At 47.6% G+C, this 16,936-nt stretch overlaps 1 protein-coding gene across 1 annotated transcript in view; it reads right to left on the bottom strand.

The window, feature by feature from the left end:
• The window catches only part of ISOC1 (isochorismatase domain containing 1), a 63,444-nt gene extending 52,572 nt beyond the window's left edge, over window positions 1-10,872 (bottom strand). Inside the window, exon 1 of the mRNA XM_040415983.1 lies at window positions 10,415-10,872. Coding sequence (XP_040271917.1) covers window positions 10,415-10,693 — 279 coding nt within the window. The 5' untranslated portion in view covers window positions 10,694-10,872. The remainder of the gene's footprint in view (window positions 1-10,414) is intronic.
• Window positions 10,873-16,936: the final 6,064 nt, after the last annotated feature.

The raw sequence follows: 16,936 nt of genomic DNA, 5'->3' as shown, positions 1-16,936 counted from the left end.
ACCAGACAGGGATGCCCCCTCTCACCTTTATTGTTTAACATCGCAATAGAACCACTAGCGCGCTAGTTGGAAACAGAAAATATATTTGAAGGAATCAAAATTGGATCCAGAACAGTACGTATATCTCTCTTCTTGGATGACATTATTCTGTTTCTGGCTAATCCTTTAAGGGATCTCCACAAGATTTTTGAGGCAATAGAGGAATGTGGGAAATATTCAGGTTTTAAGGTCAACACAGGAAAATGTGAGTTATTATTTGTTGGAACGGGAAATAAGGGGAGACAGTCTTTAATACAAAACTGTCCAGTCTTGATAGCCAAAAATGACATCACTTACCTGGGGATCAAAATAGGAAGGTCTCCTCATTCTTTGTACACCCTTAATTATGTCCCTCTGATAAATGGGATTACGCAAGAACTGCTTAGGTGGTGGAAGTTGCCGCTTTCTATGTTAGGTAGATGATTAGTTTCCCTAAGCTGCTTTATCCGATGCAGACTATACCTGTGTTAATCCGACACAAGGATATACAATCATTAAACTAAGCATTCTCGAGATTTGTATGGGCTGGTAGAAAACCTAGAATAGCTATGAAAACGCTGTGGTCTCCATCGGATAAAGGTGGGGTTAAATTTACGGATCTGAGAAGATATAATCTAGCAAGCCTCTTTCGACCTTGTAGAGATTGGCTACATCAGACCTCTCATTATTCAAACACTTTATTGGAAAAGGAACTGGCCGCAGGGTGGGACTTGGGAGCTCTATTGCATTCCAGACTGGCATCTCTACCTCCAGAGATCAAATTGTCAGTGATGATTAGGGACACAGTAGTGACTTGGAAGGAAGTGAGGAAATTATTTGGGCTCGCATTTTTGTCTTCCAAACATATGCCTTTATGGAACCATCCAGAATTCAAAGCAGGTAATAACAATAAATGGTTTCGCACGTGGAAGTCTAGAGGAATATACTCCGTAAGACACTTACTCCATGACAAGGAAGCTCGATATCTGTCTCTGTCCGAATTCTGGACAAATATGCGCTTTCACAGAGTCACGTTCTACAATTCTATCAAGTACTGTCTTTCTGTAAAGCTAGATTAAGAGATGTTAGTCAGGAATACGTCACTAATTGTTTTGACACTTTACTAGGACAAAAAGAACACAAACTTTCACTCTCAACCATCTATAAATCCCTGAGGGAAAGAGAAAATGATAAAACTCAGGCTCATCTATTCTCGGGGTGGAAATCATTACTGGGAACAATGGAGTGGAAGGATCAGTTGATGAGAGTTAGGAAGGCCATCACACGTGAGGGATGGCAAGAGACGCAGTTTAGGCTCACACATAGAGCAATATTTGCATTTAATCTGCCTGCCTCGGATGTGGCTCCCGAAAGGATAACAGCATGTCCAAAATGTAACCAATCAAGGGCAGATTTGGATCATTGTATATGGTCCTGCCCAATGGTACAAACCTACTGGAGTTGGATAGTATCTTGGATCAAACAGACTTGGCAGATAGACCTACCATATGAGCCACTCGTAGTTTTGTTTCATAGTTTTCCTGAAGGAAAAAAGATACCGAGACTGATAGATGGGGTTTTATTGGTAGCATGGAGACGCCTATTAAACAAATGGCTAACGCCACATACACCATCTGACAGGGAGTTCCAGGGGCAAATGCAATACTTTTTATTAATGGACCAATTGGAAGCAGAAAAAAATAAAAAACATATTTGAACTATCTTCTTAAACAAATGGCAGACTTTATTGGCAAACATCTGACGAATGTAGAAATACAAAATCTCCTGCGTAATTTTCAACACACAGAATGGGACCTGACAAAGGATATCAATGGACATCTTAACCACCTCAGCCCCCAGTGCTTAAACACCCTGAAAGACCAGGCCACTTTTTACACTTCTGACCTACACTACTTTCACCGTTTATTGCTCGGTCATGCAACTTACCACCCAAATGAATTTTACCTCCTTTTCTTCTCACTAATAGAGCTTTCATTTGGTGGTATTTCATTGCTGCTGACATTTTTACTTTTTTTGTTATTAATCGAAATTTAACGATTTTTTTGCAAAAAAATGACATTTTTCACTTTCAGTTGTAAAATTTTGCAAAAAAAAACGACATCCATATAGAAATTTTGCTCTAAATTTATAGTTCTACATGTCTTTGATAAAAAAAAAATGTTTGGGTAAAAAAAAAATGGTTTGGGTAAAAGTTATAGCGTTTACAAACTATGGTACAAAAATGTGAATTTCCGCTTTTTGAAGCAGCTCTGACTTTCTGAGCACCTGTCATGTTTCCTGAGGTTCTACAATGCCCAGACAGTACAAACACCCCACAAATGACCCCATTTCTGAAAGTACACACCCTAAGGTATTCGCTGATGGGCATAGTGAGTTCATAGAACTTTTTATTTTTTGTCACAAGTTAGCGGAAAATGATGATTTTTTTTTTTTTTTTTTTTTTCCTTACAAAGTCTCATATTCCACTAACTTGTGACAAAAAATAAAAACTTCTATGAACTCACTATGCCCATCAGCGAATACCTTGGGGTCTCTTCTTTCCAAAATGGGGTCACTTGTGGGGTAGTTATACTGCCCTGGCATTCTAGGGGCCCAAATGTGTGGTAAGGAGTTTGAAATCAAATTCAGGAAAAAATGACCTGTGAAATCCGAAAGGTGCTCTTTGGAATATGGGCCCCTTTGCCCACCTCGGCTGCAAAAAAGTGTCACACATCTGGTATCTCCGTACTCAGGAGAAGGTGGGGAATGTGTTTTGGGGTGTCATTTTATATATACCCATGCTGGGTGAGAGAAATATCTTGGCAAAAGACAACTTTTCCCATTTTTTTATACAAAGTTGTCATTTGACCAAGATATTTATCTCACCCAGCATGGGTATATGTAAAAAGACACCCCAAAACACATTCCTCAACTTCTCCTGAGTACGGGGATACCAGATGTGTGACACTTTTTTGCAGCCTAGGTGGGCAAAGGGGCCCATATTCCAAAGAGCACCTTTCGGATTTCACTCCTCATTTTTTCCTGAATTTGATTTCAAACTCCTTACCACACATTTGGGCCCCTAGAATACCAGGGCAGTATAACTACCCCACAAGTGACCCCATTTTGGAAAGAAGACACCCCAAGGTATTCCGTGAGGGGCATGGCGAGTTCCTAGAATTTTTTATTTTTTGTCACAAGTTAGTGGAAAATGATGATTTTTTTTTTTTTTTTTTTTTTTTCATACAAAGTCTCATATTCCACAAACTTGTGACAAAAAATAAAAACTTCCATGAACTCACTATGCCCATCAGCGAATACCTTGGGGTCTCTTCTTTCCAAAATGGGGTCACTTGTGTGGTAGTTATACTGCCCTGGCATTCTAGGGGCCCAAATGTGTGGTAAGTAGGTAAATGACCTGTGAAATCCGAAAGGTGCTCTTTGGAATGTGGGCCCCTTTGCCCACCTAGGCTGCAAAAAAGTGTCACACATCTGGTATCTCTGTATTCAGGAGAAGTTGAGGAATGTGTTTTGGGGTGTCTTTTTACATATACCCATGCTGGGTGAGATAAATATCTTGGTCAAATGCCAACTTTGTATAAAAAAAATGGGAAAAGTTGTCTTTTGCCAAGATATTTCTCTCACCCAGCATGGGTATATGTAAAATGACACCCCAGAACACATTCCCCAACTTCTCCCGATTACGGAGATACCAGATGTGTGACACTTTTTTGCAGCCGAGGTGGGCAAAGGGGCCCATATTCAAAAGAGCACCTTTCGGATTTCACAGGTCATTTTTTACAGAATTTGATTTCAAACTCCTTACCACACATTTGGGCCCCTAGAATGCCAGGGCAGTATAACTACCCCACAAGTGACCCCATTTTGGAAAGAAGAGACCCCAAGGTATTCGCTGATGGGCAAAGTGAGTTCATGGAAGTTTTTATTTTTTGTCACAAGTTAGTGGAATATGAGACTTTGTATGAAAAAAAAAAAAAAAAAAAAAATAAGCATTTTCCACTAACTTGTGACAAAAAATAAAAAATTCTAGGAACTCGCCATGCCCCTCACAGAATACCTTGGGGTGTCTTCTTTCCAAAATGGGGTCACTTGTGGGGTAGTTATACTGCCCTGGCATTTTCCAGGGGCCCTAATGTGTGGTAAGTAGGTAAATGACCTGTGAAATCCTAAAGGTGCTCTTTGGAATATGGGCCCCTTTGCCCACCTAGGCTGCAAAAAAGTGTCACACATGTGGTATCGCCGTATTCAGGAGAAGTTGGGGAATGTGTTTTGGGGTGTCATTTTACATATACCCATGCTGGGTGAGAGAAATATCTTGGCAAAAGACAACTTTTCCCATTTTTTTATACAAAGTTGGCATTTGACCAAGATATTTCTCTCACCCAGCATGGGTATATGTAAAATGACACCCCAAAACACATTCCCCAACTTCTCCTGAGTACGGCGATACCAGATGTGTGACACTTTTTTGCAGCCTAGATGCGCAAAGGTGCCCAAATTCCTTTTAGGAGGGCATTTTTAGACATTTGGATACCAGACTTCTTCTCACGCTTTGGGGCCCCTAGAATGCCAGGGCAGTATAAATACCCCACATGTGACCCCATTTTGGAAAGAAGACACCCCAAGGTATTCAATGAGGGGCATGGCGAGTTCATAGAAATTTTTTTTTTTTGGCACAAGTTAGCGGAAATTGATATTTTTAATTTTTTTCTCACAAAGTCTCCCGTTCCGCTAACTTGGGACAAAAATTTCAATCTTTCATGGACTCAATATGCCCCTCACGGAATACCTGGGGGTGTCTTCTTTCCGAAATGGGGTCACATGTGGGGTATTTATACTGCCCTGGCATTCTAGGGGCCCTAAAGCGTGAGAAGAAGTCTGGAATATAAATGTCTAAAAAATTTTACGCATTTGGATTCCGTGAGGGGTATGGTGAGTTCATGTGAGATTTTATTTTTTGACACAAGTTAGTGGAATATGAGACTTTGTAAGAAAAAAAAAAAAAAATTCTGCTAACTTGGGCCAAAAAAATATCTGAATGGAGCCTTACAGAGGGGTGCTAAATGACAGGGGGGTGATAAATGACAGGGGGGTGATCAATGACAGGGGGGTGATCAATGACAGGGGGGTGATCAGGGAGTCTATATGGGGTGATAACCACAGTCATTGATCACGCCCGTGTAAGGCTTCATTCAGACGTCCGGATGCGTTTTGCGGATCCGATCCATCTATCAGTGCATCCGTAAAAATCATGCGGACATCTGAATGGAGCTTTACAGGGGGGTAATCAATGACAGGGGGGTGATCAATGACAGGGGGGTGATCAGGGAGTCTATATGGGGTGATCACCACAGTCATTGATCATGCCCCTGTAAGGCTTCATTCAGACGTCCGGATGCGTTTTGCGGATCGGATCCATCTATCAGTGCATCCGTAAAAATCATGCGGACATCTGAATGGAGCTTTACAGGGGGGTAATCAATGACAGGGGGGTGATCAATGACAGGGGGGTGATCAGGGAGTCTATATGGGGTGATCACCACAGTCATTGATCATGCCCCTGTAAGGCTTCATTCAGACGTCCGGATGCGTTTTGCGGATCGGATCCATCTATCAGTGCATCCGTAAAAATCATGCGGACATCTGAATGGAGCTTTACAGGGGGGTAATCAATGACAGGGGGGTGATCACCACAGTCATTGATCATGCCCCTGTAAGGCTTCATTCAGACGACCGGATGCGTTTTGCGGATCCGATCCATGTATCAGTGCATCCGTAAAAATCATGCGGACATCTGAATGGAGCTTTACAGGGGGGTGATCAGGGAGTCTATATGGGGTGATCACCACAGTCATTGATCATGCCCCTGTAAGGCTTCATTCAGACGTCCGGATGCGTTTTGCGGATCCGATCCATCTATCAGTGCATCCGTAAAAATCATGCGGACATCTGAATGGAGCTTTACAGGGGGGTAATCAATGACAGGGGGGTAATCAATGACAGGGGGGTGATCAGGGAGTCTATATGGGGTGATCACCACAGTCATTGATCATGCCCCTGTAAGGCTTCATTCAGACGTCCGGATGCGTTTTGCGGATCCGATCCATCTATCAGTGCATCCGTAAAAATCATGCGGACATCTGAATGGAGCTTTACAGGGGGGTAATCAATGACAGGGGGGTGATCACCACAGTCATTGATCATGCCCCTGTAAGGCTTCATTCAGACGACCGGATGCGTTTTGCGGATCCGATCCATGTATCAGTGCATCCGTAAAAATCATGCGGACATCTGAATGGAGCTTTACAGGGGGGTAATCAATGACAGGGGGGTAATCAATGACAGGGGGGTGATCAGGGAGTCTATATGGGGTGATCACCACAGTCATTGATCACGCCCCTGTAAGGCTTCATTCAGACGTCCGGATGCGTTTTGCGGATCCGATCCATCTATCAGTGGATCCGTAAAAATCATGCGGACGTCTGAATGGAGCTTTACAGGGGGTTGATCAATGACAGGGGGGTAATCAATGACAGGGGGGTGATCAGGGAGTCTATATGGGGTGATCAGGGGTGATTAGGGGTGATCAGGGGCTAATAAGGGGTTAATAAGTGATGGGGGGGGGGTGTAGTGTAGTGTAGTGGTGCTTGGTGCTACTTTACTGAGCTACCTGTGTCCTCTGGTGGTCGATCCAAACAAAGGGGACCACCAGAGGACCAGGTAGCAGGTATATTAGACGCTGTTATCAAAACAGCGTCTAATATACCTGTTAGGGGTTAAAAAAAACACATCTCCAGCCTGCCAGCGAACGATCGCCGCTGGCAGGCTGGAGATCAACTCTCTTACCTTCCGTTCCTGTGAGCGCGCGCGCCTGTGTGCGCGCGTTCACAGGAAATCTCGCGTCTCGCGAGATGACGCGTATATGCGTGACTGTGCGCAGCGCTGCCACCTCCGGAACGCGATCCTGCGTTAGGCGGTCCGGAGGTGGTTAAAGGGCTTCTGTCACCCCACTAAACTGATTTTTTTTTTTGTGTACTTATAATCCCTATCCTGCCATATTGCTATACCTTATGTTATTAATAATTTTCGTTCAGTAGATTTTGCAAAAAGCTTACTTTTATGATATGCTAATTACTTTTCTACCGGCAAGTAGGGCGTCTACTTGCTGGTAGCAGCCGCAGAAAACCGCCCCCTCCTTCTGTTGATTGACAGGGCCAGCCGCGATCTCCTCCTCCGGCCAGCCCTGTCAGCATTTCAAAAATCGCGCGCCTGTGCTAATTCGGCGCAGGCGCTCTGAGATAAGGAGGCTCGGCTCCTCAGCACTCCCCCAGTGCGCCTGCGCCGATGACATCACCGAAAGAGAAGACGTCATCGGCTCAGGCGCACTGAGGGAGTGCTGAGGAGGTAAGCGCTGCGGCCTTCTCACTGTTTACAGCCGGCCCACTGACGTCGCGACTATTATCAACTAGCGTGGGCGGGGCTAAGCTCTGTTCACTTGAATGGAGCTTAGGCGCGCCCACGCTAGTTGATACTAGTCGTGACGTCAGTGGGCAGGCGGCCCGGCGGTAAACAGTGAGAAGGCCGCGGCGCTGCTGGAGCGCCGCTGCCTTCTCAAACAGCTGATCGGCGGGGGTCCCAGGTGTCGGACCCCCGCCGATCAGAAGCTGATGATCTATCCAGAGGATAGATCATCAGTTAAATGAAAGTGCAGAACCCCTTTAAGGTAAGTAAGTATATTCCCAAGAAATACCAATTCTGGAGTGTTGTTCTATTCCTCTGTTATACCTACTACAAATTTATGAACAAACTGCCAACTGGGTGTTACCCGGGGCCGGGAGGGGGGTCACTGTGGGCTCTCTCATTGTTCAATCCGTGCTGCCAGTGTTAGACTAAAAATTAAGCCCTACCCGGTGCTGCGGTGTTTCCCCGAAATTAAGCCCTACCCTGAAAATAAGACCTAGCCCTATTTTGCAGGGTTTTGGGAGTAGGGCTTAAATATAAGCCCTACTCCAAAAATAAGCCCTAGATAAATTTTACATTTATGGAAGTGTGGGCGATTCAGCAGCTCAGGAGCGCTCACTAATGGCTCCTGAGCTGCCAGGGGGGGCGGGCAGGACCTCAGCGCCGGAAATCTCCGCTCTCCCAGCTGATCGGAGGCGGGAGTTACAGTAGCGCATGCTGCCAGCACTTAGCCTTCAGTGAAGCCGCTAGCCTGCACATACATCGCGGCTTGCGGCTTCACTAAATGCTAAATTATGACAGTAGCCGCGCTTCCATCTACCGTACGGGTACATCGCTGGGCGGGCTGGACAGCTTCTCTACCCTGTACACGTTCTAACTTATCCCTACCGTAGATGAATGAGGCAGCAGGAGGATGTCCTTCTCCTCTCTGCTGCCTGGAACTGGCGGTGCTGATTGGTGAAGGCGGGGGAGGGAGCAGGACGCGCTCACCACCAATCAGCACCCTGTCATCTCTCGCGCCGGATCTCCCTGGTAACGTACACATTGCTGCCTAGGGGTTCAGGGGCAGTGTACGTACCAGAAAGAAGTATGGCATTGCCTCCCAGAGTACTGTACCGGTATCATAGTACTGTGCCACCCACTGACACTACCATTTACAAGTACATCTGAAGTTGGGGAAGTCTGAGACTGACTTCTGACACGGCGGGCACAACCACAATAAGGAACGGTATTTACCCCTATTTTTCTTTTTACTACCGTACACCACCCATTGTAAGTTACTGTAGGGTTATGGTTACTATGGTTACTGACAGTTGCGTTGCCAATGCGCTACAAGCAGGCTACTTGGACAAGAGGTGCTCAGTTCAGGAAAGCGCTATAGCTAGACATGAGAAGTTGGGGCCAATGCTTTTGAAGGAAATGGAGAGTTTTGCTGTTTTGCCAGATTATACTGTATTTGAATAAATCGACATTTTTTGTTCAGGCATAAAATGTGTGATTGTTGTTCATGGAGCCAAAATAAGCCCTACCCCGATAATAAGCCCTAACCCTTTTTTTGGAGAAAAAAAATAATATAAGACCCTTTCTTATTTTCGGAGAAACATGGTAGGTTCACATGGAGGATTTTGTCCACCTCTATGGTTTCTTCTGTGGGTTTTCATGCTGCCCCTCTCTGAATTGAGCCGCTGCCGCATTGGGGAAGGGGGGGTCCACGCGGTCTTGAAAACCCTCACCCGCATTAACTGTGGCACAGGGAGGCAGTTTCAGCCCAGTTTTCGTTACCAAATCTGTGCTGGAAGCCACGTGAGAATACTCCACCTGAACATACCCTTAGACTCTGTACAAACACAACATTTTAGCAATTTATTTTTAAGCTTCTAGGGGGAATAATGGAGGAATGGCTCAACAGAGTTAGAAGAAAAGATGCTCCAGAATAACTTTTTTTTAATGGAGTAGAAGAAGAGCATTTACCACTACAGACATCTCAGAAGAGCAGACAGGTCCTCACATCCTACAAGGACTATAGAACAACGGAGATCACTTAGGACGACTATTGGGCTGGGTACAAATAAGGAAGCGGAACTTTGCGGACTTTGTTGTGGGCAGCCAGGCGTTTGCTAAAACATTCATTTACACAGTTACAAAATTTGTGTGGATGCTGGATCCCAAATTCTGCAATGTGTGAATGTAGACATAATCAGGGGCCCGGGGGTGACATGGGGGGGGGGGGGGGGGTGATGTGACATGGGGGGAGAAATGTGACATGGAGGGGGAGTAATGTCACATCACCCCCACCAAGATCTGGGGGGGGGGGGCGCCAAAATGTAGCTTTGCTTGTGTTGGCAAAAATCCTTGCACCGGCCCTGCACATATTCCACTTTTCAATGGACTCAAAAATCCAAACATGTCTTCCACGTGTTACCCTCTGTTCACACTGGTGCTAGTGCTACTGACGGCAAGAAAGGCGCAGTTTACATCTCTATTTCCATCAAAATAGCACAACCCCTACAGACTCCCGAAAAAAAAAATTATTGGGGGAGATTTATCACAACTGATGCAAAGGAAAACTGGCTTAGTCGCCCCTAGCAACCAGATTCCACCTTTCATTTTTGGAATTGGATTGGTTACCAGAGGCAAATAAACCAGTTTTCCTTTGCACCAGTTTTGATAATAAATCTCCCCCAATGGGTCCGTCCGTATCCAGTCCATAAGTGATAAACATTAGTCATCCTGGCACCAGTGTGAACAGGGGGCTACACACAATGCAGCGCAGGAGCCCATCAGTAAGCAGGTTGCCACCTCAAATTCACAAACTTACAGGGGAGTGTCCCTCTGAAAGTGGAGAGAGGATTATTATCCTGGCACAACATACAGCTATGGGAATGCTGGCAGCAGATGGCAGGCTGCCACTCACCTGGATCTGCAGGGGCACCAGGCGGACTTTGCACCTGTCACTGACCACGAAGCCTTTGGGCAGGTCGATGTACTGCCCCCACTCCTCCGCGAAGAGCTGCACCACAAACTTGCGGTGCATGTCTAGCTGGTCCCCGTACAGACTGAGGAACTTCTGGATCAGGACTTCATAGCCGGAGCCGTGCGGCACGGAGGAAGGCCGGGCGAAGACGGAGAAGCAGAAGAGGACGGGCACACTCCCGCTCACCTGTGCCGCGCACACCGCCGGCTGCTCTGCCATAGCGCTGCTGACAACAAGGACACGACAACGAGGGGGGCTGTGTGTACGGTCGCCTCCCCCCCGCCGGAGAAATGGTCCCTGCCCCTCCCACTGTCACCCACTCTGGAGGAGGAGGAGCCACACAGGCTGCGGGGGGAGCCTAGGTGATAGCCCTTTCCCGAGAGGCTGAGAGGCTCCAGCCCAGGGCTGTGATTGGAGCCTGCGCCGCACATCATTCATACACACTGGCTCTGGCCCTCCCAGCACCTCGGCCACCTGTGGCTGCACGACTACAACTCCCAGCATGGCGCCAGCACTGATCCCTGGGATTTGTAGTCCTACAGCCGTCACTGGTGTCAGGGCTCATGCACACGCCAGAGCGCAGTGACGTCACAGGAGGCGGCTTCCCCTTCTCTTCAGTTTGCATTGGAAAGCCTGGAGCTGGAGCCTTGTGACCGAACTCTCCAGTCAGAGAGGGTGTAGCGCCATGACTGCATCCGGAACTGGCTCCTGTAGACAGCGCTTATATACCAGGGACCGGGCTATGTAGATAAGATATATAATGGGTTCTGCAGCCTTTATTGTTTTAATACAGTATATAAGGTTTAGGGCTCATGCACATGACCAGAGGCGGCTCTAGACTTTGTGAGGCCTTAGGCGAAACTCGAACATGAGGCCCCCACAAAGATTGTTGGGATGCTCGTGATCTCCCGTACGGCGCCCCGCCTCAATCCTCAAGAAATAAGCTGTGTCAACCACTGCACGGAGCGGTGGTGTGGTCAACACTCCCCGTCCATGTATCTCTATGGTGGACTCGGAGATACACAAGTGTTGTATCTGCGGCTCTCCCATAGATACATGGAGAGGGAGTGTTGACCACCGCTTTGGGCACAAGGAGATCCGGAGTACCATACAGGAGATCGTGGGGAATCCCAACGGCCAGACCCCCCTGATCAGACACTTGTCTCCTATCCTTTGGATAGGGGATTTATTTTCCTATCCCGGAGTACCCCTTTAATATGCAGTGACATCACAGTAAAGGGTTAATATGCACAGTGACAACACAGTACAGGGCTTATAGTCACAGTGCATATTAACACTTTGCATTAACCCTGGCCCAGTTCTCTAAATCGACCCTCCCCCCACACACTGCATTGGACTGTACTCGCTATACAGCAGCACTTACCTGTCACATCCGGTGCCTCCAGGTGACATCTCCTCCGATGTAGATCTTCTCTCTCATCATCTTCTCCATTCGGTCCCGGACACTTCTCTCAGCCGCCTCGTCTCTGTAGAGTGTGACACACGGACATCTTAGTGTCCTCACATTTTATCATCATCCCCCAAACTGGAGCCCCCACAGTGTTATCCTGCTGCTCGCTGTGCCCCCAAATACTATCCTGAAGAAATATTTGTGCCCCCCATAGTAATAGTGCTCCTCATAGTCCCACCAATAGTAATTCCCTTCTAGAATGCTCTCATTAGTAATACTGTCCCCCACATTGCCCCCATTAAGTAAATTGCCCCCACACTGCCCACATTAAGTGATTTGCCCCCCACACTGCCCACATTAAGTGATTTGCCCCCACACAGCCCCCATTAAGTAATTTGCCCCCCACACTGCCCCATTAAGTAGTCATCCCACACTGCCCCCATTAAGTAATTTGCCCCCACACTGCCCCCATTAAGTAATTTGTCACCCCACACTGCCCCCATTAAGTAATTTGCCCCCCCACACTGCCCCATTAAGTAATTTGTCCCCCCACACTGCCCCATTAAGTAATTTGTCACCCCACACTGCCCCCATTAAGTAATTTGCCCCCCCACACTGCCCCCATTAAGTAATTTGCCCCCCACACTGCCCCCATTAAGTAATTTGCCCCCACACAGCCCACATTAAGTAATTTGCCCCCCCCCCCACACTGCCCCATTAAGTAATTTGCCCCCACACTGCCCCATTAAGTAATTTGCCCCCCACACTGCCCCATTAAGTAATTTGCCCCCCACACTGCCCCATTAAGTAATTTGCCCCCCCACACTGCCCCCATTAAGTAATTTGTCACCCCACACTGCCCCCATTAAGTAATTTGCCCCCCCACACTGCCCCCATTAAGTAATTTGTCCCCCCACAGTGCCCCCATTAAGTAAATTGTCCCCCCACACTGCCCCATTAAGTAATTTGTCCCCCCACACTGCCCCCATTAAGTAATTTGTCCCCCCACAGTGCCCCCATTAAGTAATTTGTCCCCCCACACTGCCTCACAAATTTGCCCACACACTGCTTCATATTATGAAATTCCCCGGCCCCCCCCCACCTTGTACTTGTCCGCTGATCTGCTAGGCTGCTGCGCTGCGCGGGCATGAGTTCAACTTCAGTCACTTTACAGCGCAACCCCATCCTGTGGCGCGTAATCCTGCGAGACCCGTGACCTCCCGCCGGTCTCGCGAGATTACGCACGTAACGCACCGCACGACTGGGTCGCCTTGTCAAGTGACTGAATTCATGACCGCGCAGCGCAGCAGCCTAGCAGATTAGTGGACAGACAAGTACAAGGGGCGTGGGGAATAGCATTCGGGGCCTGGAATGTTTTGACCTAAGGACGCTCCCACCCGACACTGCCGCAAGTACTTGTGGCAGTGTCGGGTGGGAGCCAGAGCGAGGCCCCCACCAGCGCGAGGCCTTAGGCGGTGGCCTAAGTGGCCTAATGGAAGAGCCGCCTCTGCACATGACTGTTGGATGTATTGCAGAACCGCCAAGTGGACTTTCGGTTTTTTTCTTTGCAGCCCCATTGGAGTGAATGGTTCCGCATACGAGCCGCAAAATAAAAAAAAACCTGGAATGAGCACGAAAAAAATATATACATTTGTCTGCATGAACCCTTATAAAGTTTTTACAATCCACATACCCTTTCAGGAGCAGGTCTGTATTACCAGTTGCTTTAAAAAAAAAAAAAGACTTCTACTGTAGGTAACTTTGATACCTAGTGTACATCTGTAAAGGGGGAATATTAATCACCAATATTTATGCAAATATCGATAATTAATATTCATAAATAGGAGGAGCCGTCTATTGATAACTCCGCCTATTTATGCCTTTATATAACAACAATACTTTCGCTATGCTCTACACTGATCGCTACACTAGCTGCAAGCGCCTTACTAGACTATCTACCGCCAATAACTACACGCCACACAGATAGTTATAAACCAAACACAGTATTTATTAATACTAAACAATACACTATGCACGCCGCGCACTAACAATACAGCACTAAATATACAGTCCTAAACTACACTACACGTTCCCAATTCCACCCATCAACTAACTATACAATACACACATTCAATATTAACAGCCCACCCACCTAGTACTATATACTATCCCTATGGGGTAGACGAAGGTTGACGGTGGTCTTACAAGGGTGTAAGCCAACCACAAAGCATAAATATACAGCGGGAGGTGATTAGGGTAAATCAGGGATCAGGGCAACAAGGGGCGTAAAGGGTTACGAGGGGTGTAGGATTACCAGGGGTATATAGGGTAGGGTTACCAGGGGTATATAGGGTTACCAGGGGGTGTATAGGTTTACCAGGGGGTGTATAGGGTTACCAGGGGGTGTATTATATAGTAGGGGGGTATATAGCGCAGGGGGGTATATAGTGAGTAGGGGGGTATATAGTGCAGGGGATAGCAAGGGGGTATATTGAGTAGGGGATAGCAAAGGGGTATAATGTGCAGGGGATAGCAAGGGGGTATACAGTGCAGGAGGGTATATAGATAGAGCAGGGGGGGTATATAGTGATACTTAGGGTTAATGCGCGTTGTCCAGGGGTTGCTCGTTCGTCTAGGGTTGCTCGTTAGTCCAGGGGGTCTCCTTCCGTCAGGGTGGGTGGGCGGCCGGCTCTCTTCTACCTAGTGCAGGGCCCGCCGGACTTATATGTCCGGCCGCCCGCACTGCCGTACCGCCCACACAGCGGCGCTCGAGCGCGCACCACAGTGAAGGACACGTGGGCCGGCGCGGTGAGATGACGTCACCGCGCCTGCCCGCGCATCCCTGCACTCGCGCCGCAGGGCCGTGTGCACTGGCTGACAGGCGGGAGATCCTTTGATCTCCCACCTGTAGCTCTCAGCATTCTGGACATCGCAATGGTAATTGCGATGCCAGAATGCACATAATAGAGTGAGCGGAGGTATCTCCTCTCTCTCTATTATGCTTAATTATCTCCGGCAGAGCTGCAGATAATTAGAACAAAAGGATTCAAATTCAATTGAATTTGAATCCTTTTGAGTTCACCAGAATGACCGGACCTTGTCCGGTCATTCTGGCGCCTTCACCCAGATTACATCAATGTAAATGCTTGGGGCACATTTACATTGATGCATCTGTGTCCATGTAGGGGGGGGGGATATATATGGTATGGGGATATATATGATACAGGGGGCATTATAGGATACAGGGGGCATTATAGACATATATATCTATTAAAGGGGGCACATACATATATGAATTCCCACAGGGGCATGAATGAGCCCCTGGGGAATATCAGAGGCAGATGGGCGCAGGTGCTGGGCACATCTGCGCACATCGCCCTCTGAGTGGATTATGCACCGCTAATATATACATATATATTTATGCATACCTGCCACCCTTCCTCAACAACATCCATACACATGTCAGCTGCCCCAACACACCCAGCTCTGCTACATCCATACACAGTGTACTGGGGCAGCTGTCATGTGTATGCATGTACACCAAATATCAAAGTTATCTACAGTAGTAGTCTTATATATTTTTTTTTTAAGTAACTGTCTATACAGCTCTCATAGCTGTGTGGGTAAATGTCTTGCCTCTGATGTGAAAGGTTGTGAGTTTGAATCGCAGGAAAAACTTTTCTGAAATTTTTATTATTATTTTTTTTTAAATACCGGACTGCTACTTTACTGCCACGGGGGAGGGGGGGGGGCTATTGGCGCCATGATACTGGCACATGGAGGGGGGAGGAGAGAGGCACTTGATACTGGCACATTAGGGGGCAGGGGGAGAGGATGGCACTATGATATTAGCACATGGGGAGCAAGAAATGGACATGAATCATGAGGGGCAGAAATGTGAAATGATGGGGGGGGCAAAATGTAGATTTGCTTCTGTTGACAAAAATCCTTGCACCGGCCCTGACTTCGGGCGCGCAATCCCGCGAGACCAGTGACCTCCAGAGGTGGGTCTCGCGGGATCACGCGCCAAAGACACATGATCTTGGCAAGAGCCAGATCATTGGGACGTTCTCACAGCTCTGTTTCTCCACCCCTGTGATGATGTCACTACTAGAGCTGGGAGGAGTTCTCACTACTCTGTTTACTTTTGGTTTCTTTCACCACAGCTGTTCTTCATGTGTTTGATTTCCCTCTCTTTATATCACCCCTCCTCCTATGATAGGATGTGGATTATAGTTCTCACTTCAGTTGTGACTCTTGCTTTAGTATCTTCACTTGTAGCTATCTGTTCACTGGACCTGTGTTCTGCTGCAGCTAGCACTCCGGATATTGCCAGCCTGTCCTTGGATCCGTCTTCTCTGCGGCTGCAACACCCTCAGCTAAGTGTGCAGACATTGTTGTGTTCCTGTTTGTTTTCTGACTGGATCTGAGGTGGCCACGGTTCCCTCCATATACTGAGTAGGGCACTGGTGGCCGTGCCCCTTCCACTATTGTAGGGGTTACAGTGGTCATTAGTCTTAGGCACGTGGGCATGCCTCGTTCCGCCATTTGGATCCGGGCATGTGCTGTAGCAGAATAGGGAGAGCGTTGAGGGTCGGACAGGGGTCACCCTTTATCCTCCCTAGTTCTGGGTCCAGTCAGTAGCTCTGTACTGTGTATTACTATTGTTGCTCACATACAGCCGTGACACCAAGGCAATGTGGACCTGGAGCACAGCAAGGAGCAGAACCTGGTGAGCACCCCTGGCAACCGCACTCTGACAACCTGCACTAGGGTATCAGAGGCTGCAGGACAGTGACTGGCAGCAGGGTGGCACACACTTGTGTACAGGGGTCAGGGCACACCTGCTGCTTGACTAGGGGCCATAGATTCTGACTGGCACAGGGTGCCCAGCAGTGGCACATGGAGCCTAATAGGTGGCACAGACTGTCTAAAGGACTATGAATGGTACAGGTTGCAGGACAGTGCCAGACTGGCAGAGGGCACAAGGCAGCATACTGTTTTATGTTGCCCTGGTGGCACAGGATTTCAGACAGTGGCTGAATGGCGTC

This window comes from Bufo bufo, chromosome 2 (genome assembly GCF_905171765.1).
Source record: "Bufo bufo chromosome 2, aBufBuf1.1, whole genome shotgun sequence".
NCBI lineage: Eukaryota > Metazoa > Chordata > Amphibia > Anura > Bufonidae > Bufo > Bufo bufo.
The sequence above is the reverse complement of the archived record's forward strand: the minus strand, read 5'-3'. Positions and strand labels throughout refer to the sequence as shown.